Source organism: Antedon bifida, chromosome 1 (assembly GCF_963402885.1).
Source record: "Antedon bifida chromosome 1, ecAntBifi1.1, whole genome shotgun sequence".
Lineage (NCBI taxonomy): Eukaryota > Metazoa > Echinodermata > Crinoidea > Comatulida > Antedonidae > Antedon > Antedon bifida.
The window spans coordinates 29,778,411-29,792,851 of NC_136226.1; the positions used below are offsets into that span (position 1 = coordinate 29,778,411).

General features: G+C 33.6%; 2 protein-coding genes across 8 annotated transcripts in view; both read right to left on the bottom strand.

The window, feature by feature from the left end:
• LOC144848996 (transcription factor 12-like) overlaps positions 1 to 2,107 on the bottom strand; it is a 90,277-nt gene extending 88,170 nt beyond the window's left edge. For all 6 annotated transcript variants that reach the window (XM_078705974.1, XM_078705968.1, XM_078705956.1 and 3 more), the window contains exons 1-2: positions 1,921 to 2,107; positions 391 to 428 (exon numbers count right to left, since the gene is read on the bottom strand). In XM_078705974.1, the coding sequence (XP_078562100.1) occupies positions 391 to 396 (6 nt within the window). In that variant the 5' untranslated portion in view covers positions 397 to 428; positions 1,921 to 2,107. The remainder of the gene's footprint in view (positions 1 to 390; positions 429 to 1,920) is intronic.
• A 2,601-nt stretch (positions 2,108 to 4,708) lies between these two features.
• The window catches only part of LOC144849048 (uncharacterized), a 57,931-nt gene continuing 48,198 nt past the window's right edge, over positions 4,709 to 14,441 (bottom strand). Inside the window, exons 8-16 of one of the 2 annotated variants that reach the window (XM_078706012.1) lie at positions 12,708 to 12,846; positions 12,412 to 12,479; positions 11,178 to 11,274; positions 10,085 to 10,293; positions 9,524 to 9,668; positions 8,963 to 9,112; positions 8,518 to 8,571; positions 7,140 to 7,235; positions 4,709 to 6,749 (exon numbers count right to left, since the gene is read on the bottom strand). In XM_078706012.1, coding sequence (XP_078562138.1) covers positions 6,610 to 6,749; positions 7,140 to 7,235; positions 8,518 to 8,571; positions 8,963 to 9,112; positions 9,524 to 9,668; positions 10,085 to 10,293; positions 11,178 to 11,274; positions 12,412 to 12,479; positions 12,708 to 12,846 — 1,098 coding nt within the window. In that variant the 3' untranslated portion in view covers positions 4,709 to 6,609. The remainder of the gene's footprint in view (positions 6,750 to 7,139; positions 7,236 to 8,517; positions 8,572 to 8,962; positions 9,113 to 9,523; positions 9,669 to 10,084; positions 10,294 to 11,177; positions 11,275 to 12,411; positions 12,480 to 12,707; positions 12,847 to 14,441) is intronic. The other variant, XM_078706021.1, reaches the window with a different exon arrangement.

Sequence of the window (14,441 nt, forward strand, 5' to 3'; positions counted from 1 at the left end):
GTAACCAATATCAGAAAGAAACAGTTAACATTTTAAAATATAAGAAAGTTTTGAATTATAGTTTTAAATTGTGTTTCTCTATGTTGCCCGAAAGCTCTGCTAATTTTTCTAGCTTTTTGCTTATTTTATTCTGTATCCATTGAGATCCAGCCACTGATACACACAGAATTATAATTTTTTCAGTAATTTGCCTGATTTATGATATTAGAAAATAACTACAATAGTTAATTTAAATGTAAATGGTTTTTTTTATAATAGTTAGCATGGTATCTGTGTTAGTATTAGGGTGAACTATTATTTTTTAGTTTGATTTTTTAAACAATTAACAGTTAAAGCTATGTGAATCTAAACATTATCCTCAGTCTGATGTATGTTACCATAGTAACCTACCTTCATTCAATGTTGGAATATCCACACTAGAAACAAATCTGTGAAACAAACATAAAATATTAATGCTTTTAGAATCTAAACACTGAAAAATATGAATAAATTATTTTCTAAAATGATTCACTTATACAGGAGATTCAGACAATAATATTTGAACAAGATTGCGGCAAGCAGAGTACAGTACTGTAAGTAAAACTGTACAGTATAATGTTTACAAAATTAAAGAGTTATAGTTTTTACAGTAACTTTACTGTACCACAACTGGTGAACTGAATTGTATACAGCCACTGGTAAAATGTTTATCTACTCCGTATAATAAAGTCCTTGTATCTATTTAGATCAAAATTCACAAAATTGGCATCAGAATATATCTATTTGCTCAGCCTGCAATCATGAAGATACAGCACCTCCATGCTCCAATAGTTCAATTTGTGCATTACAAACAAAAGTAGGCTTTGCTCAGTCATTTAATGAAGGTAAAACAATAAAGTGTGCAATCCTGATAATTATTGTATTTTGTTTTACATAATAAAGACGGTGATTACCAGAACAAATGGTCTTTAAAAAACAATAGAATCTGTAAAATGCTAGACTAGTCTTGTTGTGCAGTAGAATGTGAATATTGTGTAGGGTACTGTCTCTAGAATAGATGACTTTAGTGGTAGATTTAATGGGAAAAAAAGGTGGGGGGGGGGGTATCTCAAGGTCCTATCTTTAGCATTGTAAAATTCAAAATTACAGGAGAAGGGGAGGGACTGCTGCTCCCCGTTTAAATCCAATGGATTTAAATATTTTCGAAAATATCACATAAATCACATGTTAGTTAATAATTGATTCAACTATTTAAAATACCTTGCAACCTACTGACTGTACTGTGTTCATTGATATTAGATGATACTATAAATGTGTACAATTAAAAGATTAATATTGTAGTAGTAGTCGTAAAATATAACAAATTCGAATTTCCTATAATGCTTTGTGCATACAAATAATATTTAAGAAATATTTATAAATGAAAAAATTTAAAAAAAAACATTTGCTTGAAAAAATTCTAAAAAACCCAAATAAATCTTAATCATATTTTAACACTATACTTTTTCAAATTGGTTTATATTTTAGAAATAAGTTTGTATAAGGTTGTGTTAATGGCCTATTGGACACAAATTAATTTGGAAGAACACAAAATACCTACCGTGCCCTGTAAAACTAAAAGTACCAAAAATCTAAGACGATACTCACCACCACAAACAAGTAGTAGGCTAAATAAAACCAATGCTTGCTCACTGGTTTTCCCTCCTATAGTTCCCAGATTTATTATTAATTAAATATAGAATATGAGACAAACTATAAAATATTTAACTAAAACTATACCATTCGATGAACTTAAAAATGTTTGGGTTATTGGCGCCTATTAAACACACCAGACTACGGCGAGTGCTAGGCCCACGATAGCTCTGTAAATCTGAGCACCAAATGTATGACCAATCGAGCTTAGAGTAAGCACTTTCTAAACAATGCCGACTCAATACCCACCTATATATTTTTTAATTTCAGTCCAAAAATTAAACACTTTCCAAAGTGATACGATAAAACATATTTAAATCCAATAAATTCCTGCCAGAACAGTTTCTGAGTTGTTAGTTACACGCTAAGCCAGTAAATTTGAGTATATCTGCAGTCCTACAAGCTCACTTACACCGTAGACATATTTCCACACCACTCACTGCTCTGCTTTGTTGTGGTTGATACGAAGAACTACGCGGGGTCAGGGGTAAGTAATTCTACAGAAAGTAGTTCCTAACAATTGTCTTTCTTATTTCGTACTTAATCAGAAGCACAAACTAACAAAATATATATCAACATACAAGGTAGCTAATTTTGAAGGCAAATTTTTGTAATAATTCACTATTAAACGTGTTTTATCTAAAATATTCTAATTACAAATATTAATCCGCATTAAGCATGCCAGGTACAGTACAGTGTACATATAAGTGCGTACTTAATGTGCGGAAAAGACGATGTACGCTCAATGCGCAAAAAATTACTATATGAATATGCGGCGCTCCCAAAAGTCCTTGCAAGTAAATGTGTCATTTTATAGTAAATTCTCTTGTCGTGTCGTAACTTTTTAGTTCGTGTCACTTACGCGCGTTACAAAAAGTAGAAACCCTATATAGTAGACCTCAATTGCAATAATTCAAATAAAAATTATAAAGATATTTTTATTTAAGCTAACTTAAAAAGAGAGTTAATTTAAGATAATATAGATATAATGTGAATAGGTTGTTGTTTTATACATTTAATACAGAAATCCTTTGTTAGTAGCAATGAACAAAACATACCATAAAAAAAGAATAAACACATTTATATTCACCCCACAAGTTTATATTAGGTCTATGTTTGATTTATTTTATTTAGGTACTGGTATTGTTAAAGGTTAGTGCATGTTTGTGTTATTTTAGAAACGTTCAGATGGCATTTCTACCGGCCGTGAACTCGACAGGATTTTTTTTTTTGCGTGCGCGTGCGTTAAACATCATTTGACCCAAAAAAATACAAACTACAAAATACAAATTGTAGTAGCAGCAATATCAGTAAAAATCTTGTTAGCGCCCTCTTTGGTTATGCCACTTTTCTGATCCACAAGAACATATCCACATCATAATCATTCGCATTATCAATAAATCTTGATCATAATATTAATCACCGTCGTCTTTTCCTTTTATCATAATCATAATACCATTGTGCAAACAATATACTTATTAGGATTACCTTCTTCTTGTGTTATATCTTTATTAATAGGCTTATATTATTTTTTTTGTTGATAAATTGGGGTAGCGCCGTTATTAAAGCGCTTTTCCCATTTTAGAACATTACGATCGTATCGTAAAAGGCTTCAAAATCAATGTTAAATCTCACAATGATCTACCTTTGTTCTTGATATGAGAAACAAATATGTGATGTTGGAATTAAAATGATCGACATCACACTTTATTTTGTTGTCGAAGTATTTTACTAATAGGCCTAGTATAGTAGGCATACGTCTCAATCGTCACAATTTGAAACGGCAATAAATGAACTGAGTACATCATATCTAGTTGGAATCATCATAAAACCTAATGTTTTAGGCATTCTTTAGGCAAGTTTATTTCGTACAGTTTCGTTTTGCCGATATTTACGTTGCCATTACGTTTTTGTGCGGTCATCCACGACGCGCGCTATAATGCTTGGTTCCCACTAGAGACGCAACGCAAGGACGTGACGCAACCTAAGTGATTTGGCAAATCACAAGCGATAGATAATTTGAACATTCGCTTGTCATTGGTCAACTTACTTGCGTTGAGCTTACGTCCTTGCGTTGCGTCCTAGTGGGAACCAATGCATCCTTCTTGTTTTGAGGTTTTTATCTACAAAAATAACGTGAACACTTTTTGTCCATAATTTTATTTATTAAAGCAAAATATTTTGGCCCAAGACACAAATTCAAATTTATGTAAATTTAAAACAAAAATTGAAAATGAGAGAAATTTTAATTTTTAATTATTAGTGTACCTAAATCAAACGTATATCTACTCACACAAAATTGTTATAATCTCACATAAGATGAAAAGAGACTAAAGCTCCGTCTACACTATCAAACTTTATGTGACAAAAAAATGTGATGTGCCCATATATGGACACACTTTTTTTGTCAAACTAGTTTGATAATGTAGACAGAGGTTCAGAACATGGGAATCACCTCCATGGTTACAGGAGCTAGTTTGGTATAGCACAAATTTATTTATAAAAACTATTCGTCGACGCAGTACAAAAGATCTTATATATAGATAATAAAAACACATTTCATTTTATTCTAAAAAGTACTCTTTTTAAGAGGCGTATTAATACGCGCCATATAATATTAGACTTTGCATCAACATAGGCAATTATAAGATCCTTGTATTATGATACAGTAAAATCCATATATAGAGGGCGCTTTACCAAATTAGTTATAAGTAAGTTGCAATGTGTTATTAAGGTGATACATTGAAAAATTCTAGCAAAAAACAGTGCTTTTTCATTGCACAATTAAATCACAAACAAATATATCAATTATACCTTTTAGGTCTATACTAGCACAAAACAAACACATATATACATATCAATATGTATAAACTAAATTGTCATTTAAATGTACATTACTGTATTCATAAAAATAACATATTAAGATTTTGATATCATAGAGATATTATCTCTATGGATATATCTATTTAGTACCAACATTTTTATTTAAATAAATAAATAATATTGTCTGCTGTACAATTTATGAAGGAGATAACAATTACAATTCAAATGTCATATTTATTTGAGTTATTAAATTTATTTGAGCCTTAAGTATTAAAGATAATAGCCACCACCGTAATAACAATGTGATGCTATAAGTTGCAATAAAACCATTTCGGCTCATTGGCCTATGAGCTCCGCCAGCAAAGCTTAAAGCCCTGTCTACACTATCAAACTAGTTTGACAAAAAAAGTAAAATATGGTAGTGATATACCCAAATATGGTAGTGATATATTATCATCATGTCTATATATGGGCACATCACATTTTGTTGTCACATAAAGTTTGATAGTGTAGACAGAGCTTCACACAAGTTAAACAAAAGTAACAAAGAGTTTTTTTGTTAAAATTGTGTATATCACCAATATTCAATAATCTTTTTCTTTCTTTTGCTCGACTTCTTTATAAAAAGTAATTCATTAAACAAACTTATCCTCCAAAAAAATCAAACTTTCCATTTTGCAGTAATGCAGTCTCATTAAATAACAATCATAAATGTGGGACATCCACATTTGTCCAGTAGTATAATTGTCCATTCAAACAATTCAAAACTTTTTTTTCTTCTTTGCAAGAAGTCCAACATTACAAAATTGTTTACATTAATGCTTAAAAAAAGCAGTAAAGTGCAGCATGTATTAATTACTCTAAAATAAAAAAACAAATTAAATATAATCTTTTTAAAATCTTTCTTCTAAATTGTTATATACATAATAATAGACCTGTACGTTGGAAGAGAAACAAAGCCCTGTCAAGCTCTGTCTGGTAGGCTTGCATCCCCACTTTTGACAAAAAAATGAAAAAAAAAATCCAGGATCCGCCCCTGTGATTATCCTTTTATTACTATGAGTGGCCTTAAGTGGCATTATTCTAATTAGCATCGGGCCCTATACCAGGGTGTGACTCAGATGGACCCATACCAGGGCGTGGCTCAGGTAAGCCCTATACCAGGGTGTGGCTCAGGTTGGCCCTATACAAGGGTGTGGCCCAGGTAAGCCCTATACCAGGGTGTGGCTCAGGTGACCACCATACCAGGGAGTGGCTCAGGTTGTGGTGCCTCACATCCAAGATATTTTCTAAAAAAAATTAGTCAGCCTCCCAAAAAGGAAAATGAACCTCAGCTCACCAACCATTAGAGTACAGGCCTGACAACATTAAATAAACAATAACTAAACTTGTATCAAAGTCAATGTTTTTCTTTTAAGTTAGTAGTCCAGAAGTGTATGATAAATGAAATAATTATAGATAATATATAACTCCCTAGTAATCTATACAAATATAGAAAGATGTTAAATTTCAATAGTAAAACCAAAGTTTCAAAATTAGAACTAAAAAAGAAATGAAAAATTATTGATTAAATAATTTTAAATGTATGCTAATTTTTACAACCATGAATAATGTACACTTAAAAACTATAGCCTGAAAAGGACAAAGTTTTGTATGTTTTAGATTGAAAATCAAGTCAACAACAACTACTTTATAGTAATAGCTAAAAGATGTGTATTTGGTGACACTTAAACGTCAATTGGCAACCGACAAAAGGTTTCGGTTGAATGCATTGAACATGTCAGAAAAACATTTACAGTTAAATTTGTTCAGCAGAAACTCTTGCTTGTCATAAAAACTATGTTATTTAAATTTAAATAAAACTTACTATGTATCAATATAGAAATCAAACCCATAGCCAGGATGGTTCCATTTCCCTTAAAAGAGGCAAAAATCATACTAGTTGAAGCTGTCATCACTACCACTGTGAGTGTCTAAAGTGTTTAAAAGGGCATGCCATCGAAAGGAGTAGTTTGTTCGAACCTTCAACTCCCTCTGACCTTCGACATTTTTTCTTGTGCATTTATTTGAAATAAAGATACTATCTTAAAGTTGGTTTTGAAAGAAGTCATTACATTATATCTCAGCAAAACTGTCTTCCACGAGGGCGGTCTCATCTGCTCTACGGTATCGTCTGCGTCTGTTGACGTACAACAGTCCGGCGATGACGCATAAGACGACCATTCCAGCGAGCAAGACACCAAACACGATACCAACTGAAAAATTATGTATCAAATTTCAACCAATATTCACTTGAAATCTCCCTTTTCTAGGAATTTAATCAAAAGTGGTCATTTCAAAGGTAAGTGCTATTTAGAAATATGGCACTTTAGGAACGAAAAAAAAAAGTTAGGAGAAAAGTCTAGGAAAGTTGAGGATAAACGAAATAAATCTTGTGAATTGCCAACACTAAACTCTGTCTACACTATCAAACTAGTTTAACAAAAAAAAGTGTGATGTGCCCAAATATGGTAGTGATATGCCCAATTATGATAGTGATATGACATCATCATTTAAACATCACATAAAGTTTGATAGTGTAGACAAAGCTTTAGAAATATTCCAAAAAGGATATATGTAGAAATATAATTGTATAGTATATTCACCGTTGTTTGAATTGCCATCTTCTACAATTGGAACTTTGTTGGGCTTATCATTGCCTGCCAGTGTTGTTAGTCCAAATGCCTTCATTGTTGGTTCAACTAGAAAACGAAAACAGAGGATTTACTTTTTACTTTAATAGCCAGTTGATTTTATTATATGTGCATTAAATAGCATCTATACAAATAATAGTGGGAAGAATGATTCATAATTTAGCTATTATGGTATTCACAATTTATCTATGTGACATTCACAATTTACGGTACACCACGTATATTAGTTCTGAAGAGAACTGTTAATATACTTTGATCGTCTTCAGGAGTGAGAATGCTGAGGAAGATCAAAGTATATTGATCGAAACGTCGAGAAACTCAACAGTTCTCTTCAGAACTAATATATGTGGTGTACCGCAAACTTTATATCAACATTTGATTTCACCATGCAAACCTTCAAACAATATATTCACAATTTACCTATGACATCCACTATTAACTATATGACATCCACAATTTACCTATGACATCCACTATTAACTATATGACATCCACAATTTACCTATATTATGTGACTTCCACGACAAAATGAGCAAAACACTATACTGCTATAGTGTAGCACAAAATAGTCAAGTCCTAAATAGCATGCCTACATTGTGTGTGTAGTAAGACCGTATAACCAAAGCCAAATTCACTGGTGTCACTCCATGAAGGGGCAAAGGTTTTGTTCAATGTTTACACAATGATAACTATAATATTGATAGCTTTTATTTGCTGTTTTTACTACAATCAATGCTTGGACATTCACCTTAGGTTTATTAACAGTTTGATAGGTACTAAATGTGTCAATGAGCTATGTTAAGTTTTATACAAATAATAATATGAATAGTGATGGTAACGATATATTGTCCCAAAAAAAAAAAACATGAAAAGATAATTTATTAATTAAGATAATTTTTAAAATCACGACATTTTGTAGTTAATCACTTCCATAGAAAAAAAACAAAAAAATAATGTTTTCACTTAATAAATGACAAAATAAACAGTTAAATTCAACCAAAACCCATTGGCTGGCAGCCAATTTGATTATTTTTTGCTTTAAATTACAGTTTTTATCCAACATTTTTTCAGGTAAATAATTTTGTTTTTCGGTCCAATTTTTGGTCAAAGTGAATAAACTATTATGTGACATCAAAATGGCATATTCAACAACATTTTTTGTAGGGGGAATCTATTAAAAAATATATATACAGTACTTAAGTGATACTAGCACTAGAAAGTGAGGTGCACACATGCAAAAATCAAACAAACTGTTACATAAAAATGAGCAGTAAATGATCCACTAATTAATTAATGTACGAAAAAAATACAAATAAACAAAACACACTACCTGTCTTTTCACCAGATTTGTCAGTTGTCATGGCAATAACTGTAGGATTACTACCTGCAACAATATTCCCAAGATGCACAAAGGTTAAAGGTGAGTTTAGAGGTGAGTTTAGTTACAAACATGAAGCTGTTATATTGGTTTTAAACAGTGAAAATGAAAACAATCACAAACAAAAATGTGCAAAAATAATAAATACTTTTGGTAGTGCTAAAGCGTGTTTCCCACTAGAACGCAGTGATGTATTGACACAAAGTGCTGTATTGCATAATCACAAGTGGGAACCGACGATGCAATAGTGCTGCAAACATCGCAGGTTTGAATTAACGCAGGTGGGGCAAACACAATTATTGGAAGGGCATTTTCGTATGTTAAGTAGGTTGTGTTACGTTGCGTCACTAGTGGGAACCAAGCTTAATGATTGGCCTCATAGATAGGTTTTACTTACCATTGCATTGGCTAACAGTGATCAGCTGATCTTTAATAAGTGTATCTGTGTAAGATGCTCCCAACAATGAAAATGTTACATCCAAGCCTAGTTCCACATGTGTGTCGTCTTGCTTCTCAAGAGTGGCCTTAAACGACGGGTTAAGCAATCCTTTAAAAAGAAAGTTAATTAAGTTAAAGATTTATTGTCCCCCAAAAAAAACAATGTTTACCAAAAAAAACATTTTTTATTGTACTCAATTTAAAAAATATATATATTTCATTTTTATTATATAGTACTAATGCTTCATTATTCTCACTAGTTCTTATCATTTCTTTTATGAAAAAAAAAACTGAGACAAGTTTACTTCTAGGTTGGTCCTCATTTTATGCTCTGTATTATTCAATTTGACCTGTTGAACAGTCCCTGAATGGTCTGGTTGATCTGATTGGGAAACTGACTAATTAGACCCAACTAAATGGTAGTGATATGACATCATCATGTCCATATATGGGCACATTTTTTTGTCACATAAAGTTTGATAGTGTAGACAGAGCTTTAGGACGGTGCGAATTAACCTACCAGACGTTGGTAATTCAAAGCTTTCTCCATGAGTTATAGTCTTTTGCCAGTCCACATCACCATCAGATTCGCTCTTAATACTCATCCAAAGTTCAATTGGGGTCACACAATGTCGAAGGTCAAGTCGAGCTATATATCCTTTACCCTGAAATAAGTAATTTTTAAAAATTTAAAACTCGATTTTGTCCGTTTTTAGCAGCTATAATTTTACTATACCGGAATTGAAATGAAATATTGTATTTATACTGGGCGACCTCTTCAGTCTAAAACTGATCTCCCAGAGGGCCAGTTAAGATCAGTGGCTGTGATGTACTAGTACACCGGGGTAACTCCCTAATCGTCTTGAAAGATGTACTAGGTTCTTTAAAGTGCATATCAGCTAGATGTGTACACTGGACCTAGGTTTATAGTCCTTATCCGAGAAGACTTGTTCTACCACCAGAACCATGGAGTGAGTGAGACTGGAACCCTTGCCCATGTGATGGCTACGTAATTATGGTTCCACTGTCTTTAACCGCTCGGCCACTCTCTCGCAATAAATAACGGATTACGTTGACTTACCGAGACTAAGTCTTCACAAACTATTCCAGTACAGTTTGCAGTCACGTTACACGTTAATGTACCAAGACCTTTTGCTGACTGTATCATGTCATGAATGATATTTGCCCACGAGGTGCATTCATTTGAAGGAGTTGGTGTTACTGTGATGAGTGACAGTTTATTAGCTGTAGTCATGATGTTAATAGGTGGTGAAGGAGTTGTTGCTGGTTCTAATGGAAAGATGCATGATTGAATCAAATGCTTACAGTTTTGTCTACACTATCAAACTAGTTTAACACAAAAGTGTGATATGCCCAAATATGGTAGTGATATGCTTAAATATGATAGTGACATGACATCATCATGTTCATATATGGGCACATCACATTTTTTTTGTCACATAAAGTTTGATAGTGTAGACAAAGCTTAATACAATATATACAAGTTTCATAACATTTATTCACAAACTCTGACATAAAAGATAATAAAATACAATGCAAAATAAAAAGATATGAGGTCAGAGTTTAAAGGCAGATACTCTTGAAGATGTGGTGGGAGAGCGCAAAAATAAATAAAAGAATAAATGAATAAAAGAATAAATATAAAAAAAATTAATAAAAATACTGTATAAAAAAGACAAGTGGGGTAAAGAAATGAATGACTAGTATTTAGAAAAGATATAATTTTTGATTTAAAAAAAAAAAAACATTCTGAGAGGCAGAGTCTAAAATGGTGGATGGAAGATTTGTTCACAGTGTGGTTCCAGACTTTCTTATATTGTGTTGGAATGAGTTGGTTTTATGGATGGGTACAGACATATTGTTTTGAGATCGTGTGTGGTCGTGATCAGAGACGAATTCAAGGATAGCAGAGATGATTTGGCATGAGTCGGTTAATGCAGGAGATCTTACAATAAGGATTAGATAAAAATTTAAAAAAATAAATAAAATTGTCAGATTCTTGAAAATTAATATTATGACTGACTCACTTAATCTTCATTCCTTTATTTTATGATTATAGAAGCTTTATTGAAAGTTATTGAATAAAATAAAATATCAATAATAGAAAGCTGCTATACACAGTGATATGCCAGTAATAATAATGTGTTACTTACTGCATGGAGGAACTGGGATAGGTTGGTTATCAAGTAATTTCTCTTGGAATAAACACACAGGTCTTCCAAAAACTTTAGGACAGCTTTTCACTATAACCTATTGAAATGTCAAATAAAAGAATTATGAATTATGGATTTTATCGCCAACTTTGTGGAACTCCCTACCAATCACAATCAGACAGTGCACTTCCCTTAACTCATTTAAGACTCAACTCAAGACATTCCTTTTCCAACAAGCTTTTCATTAATTTAACATTTCCTGCTTTTATTTTTGATGTAAAGCGCATTGAGAGCTTGCTTATATGTGCTATATAAGAACAGACTATTATTATTATTATTTATTATAATTTTAAGACAAAGAGCTCTGCTAATTTTTCTGGCTGTTTTACTTTATTGTTTTGATTTAGTTTTTTGCTTATATGTTTATTTTTCTTACTTTTCAGTAATTTGCATTTGTATTTATATATCAGAAGAAGGTCATTGTAATCAATTTACATTTTAAAATTTTAAAATTTAAAATTAAAATTCTAATTATAGTGTTTATATTTTATTACTGTTATATTTTCTGTATGTGTGTGTATTTTAAGCATCAAGCAAAACAAATTTCATGTTCGCCTTGTTGTGGTCATGACAATAAAGATTATCTTATCTTATATTAAAGCAGCTTTAACATTTTTTATTTTGATTTTATCAGAAGAATGAGCTATCCAACATTTTTTAGGATTAGACATTTGTTAACAGAACAATAATAACCGCCTTCACATGAGCGGATACATACAGACTTAAGAAAACCCGGTGTAGATTAGTATGACTAAGTGACTTATCTACATCCCGACTCACAAGCCAACGTCCCATGTAGTCCCATGTAGCGTGGTGGTTTCTCTGAAACCATCATGTTTCAGAGAAAACCACAAATTGCTCATTATTCTAATACGACTAAAAAAACAGTAATAATATACTACCGCCTACTACTATAGATTCCAACCATGCCTAAACCGAAGTAAGGGGATACACCATCATCGTTAACCAGGGATCGGTCTAATTAAACCCTGGTCAGCACCAGTTGTGTCTTGGTCATCCAGGACTCAGGCGCCTCCTGCCCTACTTAAACTAGATCTAAAACAATCTAGGTGGCATGGAAAAGGAGAAAAAAGGGGATTAATATGCTTTTTTAAACAAGGTAAAGTAAGTAAAACTTTTCTAATATTTTACAAAAAATAAAGTAATACATTACTGTGGTCATAATTGTATTTGTACTCGGATCTGGGATCATGGTAACATCTAGATCAACAGGAGCAGGCCCTACAAAAAATAAAATTGAAATAGATTTATTGAAAATTATAACCTTTCGGTAAATCAAAAGTCAATGTTGTGTTTTCATGAACCTCAACAATCAATATGTGCGTAGCCATGTGAAAACGAAACATTGCCATTTGATATTATTTGCTGGCGCCGGACTGGAACCATGCCGGAACAGGTGTGAAAAACCCTTAAAAAGGCACAAAATAAATAGTACACTTGTATACATACCTGCAATAATTTGGAAACTTTCTGATTGGGTAAAATTATGGGTCTCGGCAAGACCTAAAGATTTACTTTTAACCGTGATGTTGAAGGAGTATGGAACGCTACAAGGGTCTATCCTCAAGTCAACCAGAACATCATTTTCCTGGAAATATAAACACTAGTGGTTAAGCATGGTTTCCACTAGAACGCAACTGCTGTATTGTGCATTCACAGGTGGCAACAGTGCTGCAAACATTGCTATGGGAAATCAAATCAGTTTGGATTCATGCAACAACGCAAGGCAAAAGAACACTGGAAAACATAGTTACAGCGCGTACTCAAGTTAAAGTCTGATTCACAACAAGTAGGTTTGATTTCATCCGGGCATCGTACTGTACATTTTCAATTTATATTAATCAAAGTATCTTCGGAGGACAGAATAAAAATGCAAAATAGATTTAAGTTTTTTGTTGGTTTGCTATTTGTTTTTTGTGGATATGATGTGGGCCACATAGTATGCACTCTCAGGCCACATAGTATGCATTCTCAGGCAACAAAGTATGCTTTCGAGGGCCATATAATATGCACTCTCAGGCCACATAGTATGCACTCTCAGGCCACATAGTATGCACTCTCAGGCCACATAGTATGCACTCTCAGGCCATATAATATGCACTCTCAGGCCACATAGTATGCACTCTCAGGTCACATAGTATGCACTCTCAGGTCACATAATATGCCCTCTCAGGCCACATAATATGCACTCTCAGGCCACATAGTATGCCCTCTCAGGTCACATAATATCCACTCTCAGGCCACATAGTATGCACTCTCAGGCCACATAGTATGCACTCTCAGGCCACATAGTATGCACTCTCAGGCCACATAGTATGCACTCTCAGGCCACATAGTATGCACTCTCAGGTCACATAATATGCACTCTCAGGCCACATAGTATGCACTCTCAGGCCACATAGTATGCACTCTCAGGCCACATAATATGCACTCTCAGGCCACATAGTATGCCCTCTCAGGCTACATAGTATGCCCTCTCAGGCCACATAATATGCACTCTCAGGCCACATAATATGCACTCTCAGGTCACATAGTATGCACTCTCAGGCTACATAGTATGCACTCTCAGGCCACATAATATGCACTCTCAGGCCACATAGTATGCACTCTCAGGCCACATAGTATGCCCTCTCAGGCCACATAATATGCACTCTCAGGCCACATAATATGCACTCTCAGGTCACATAGTATGCACTCTCAGGCCACATAGTATGCACTCTCAGGTCACATAGTATGCACTCTCAGGTCACATAGTATGCACTCTCAGGCCACATAATATGCACTCTCAAGTCACATAATATGCACTCTCAGGCCACATAGTATGCACTCTCAGGCCACATAATATGCACTCTCAGGCCACATAGTATGCACTCTCAGGTCACATAGTATGCACTCTCAGGCCACATAATATGCACTCTCAAGTCACATAGTATGGACTCTCAGGCCACATAATATGCACTCTCAGGCCACATAGTATGCCCTCTCAGGCCACATAATATGCACTCTCAGGCCACATAGTATGCACTCTCAGGTCACATAGTATGCACTCTCAGGCCACATAATATGCACTCTCAGGCAACATAATATGCACTCTCAGGCCACATAATATGCACTCTCAGGCCACATAATATGCACTCTCAGTCCACATAGTATGCATTCGAGGGCAACATCTTTTCCACAAAT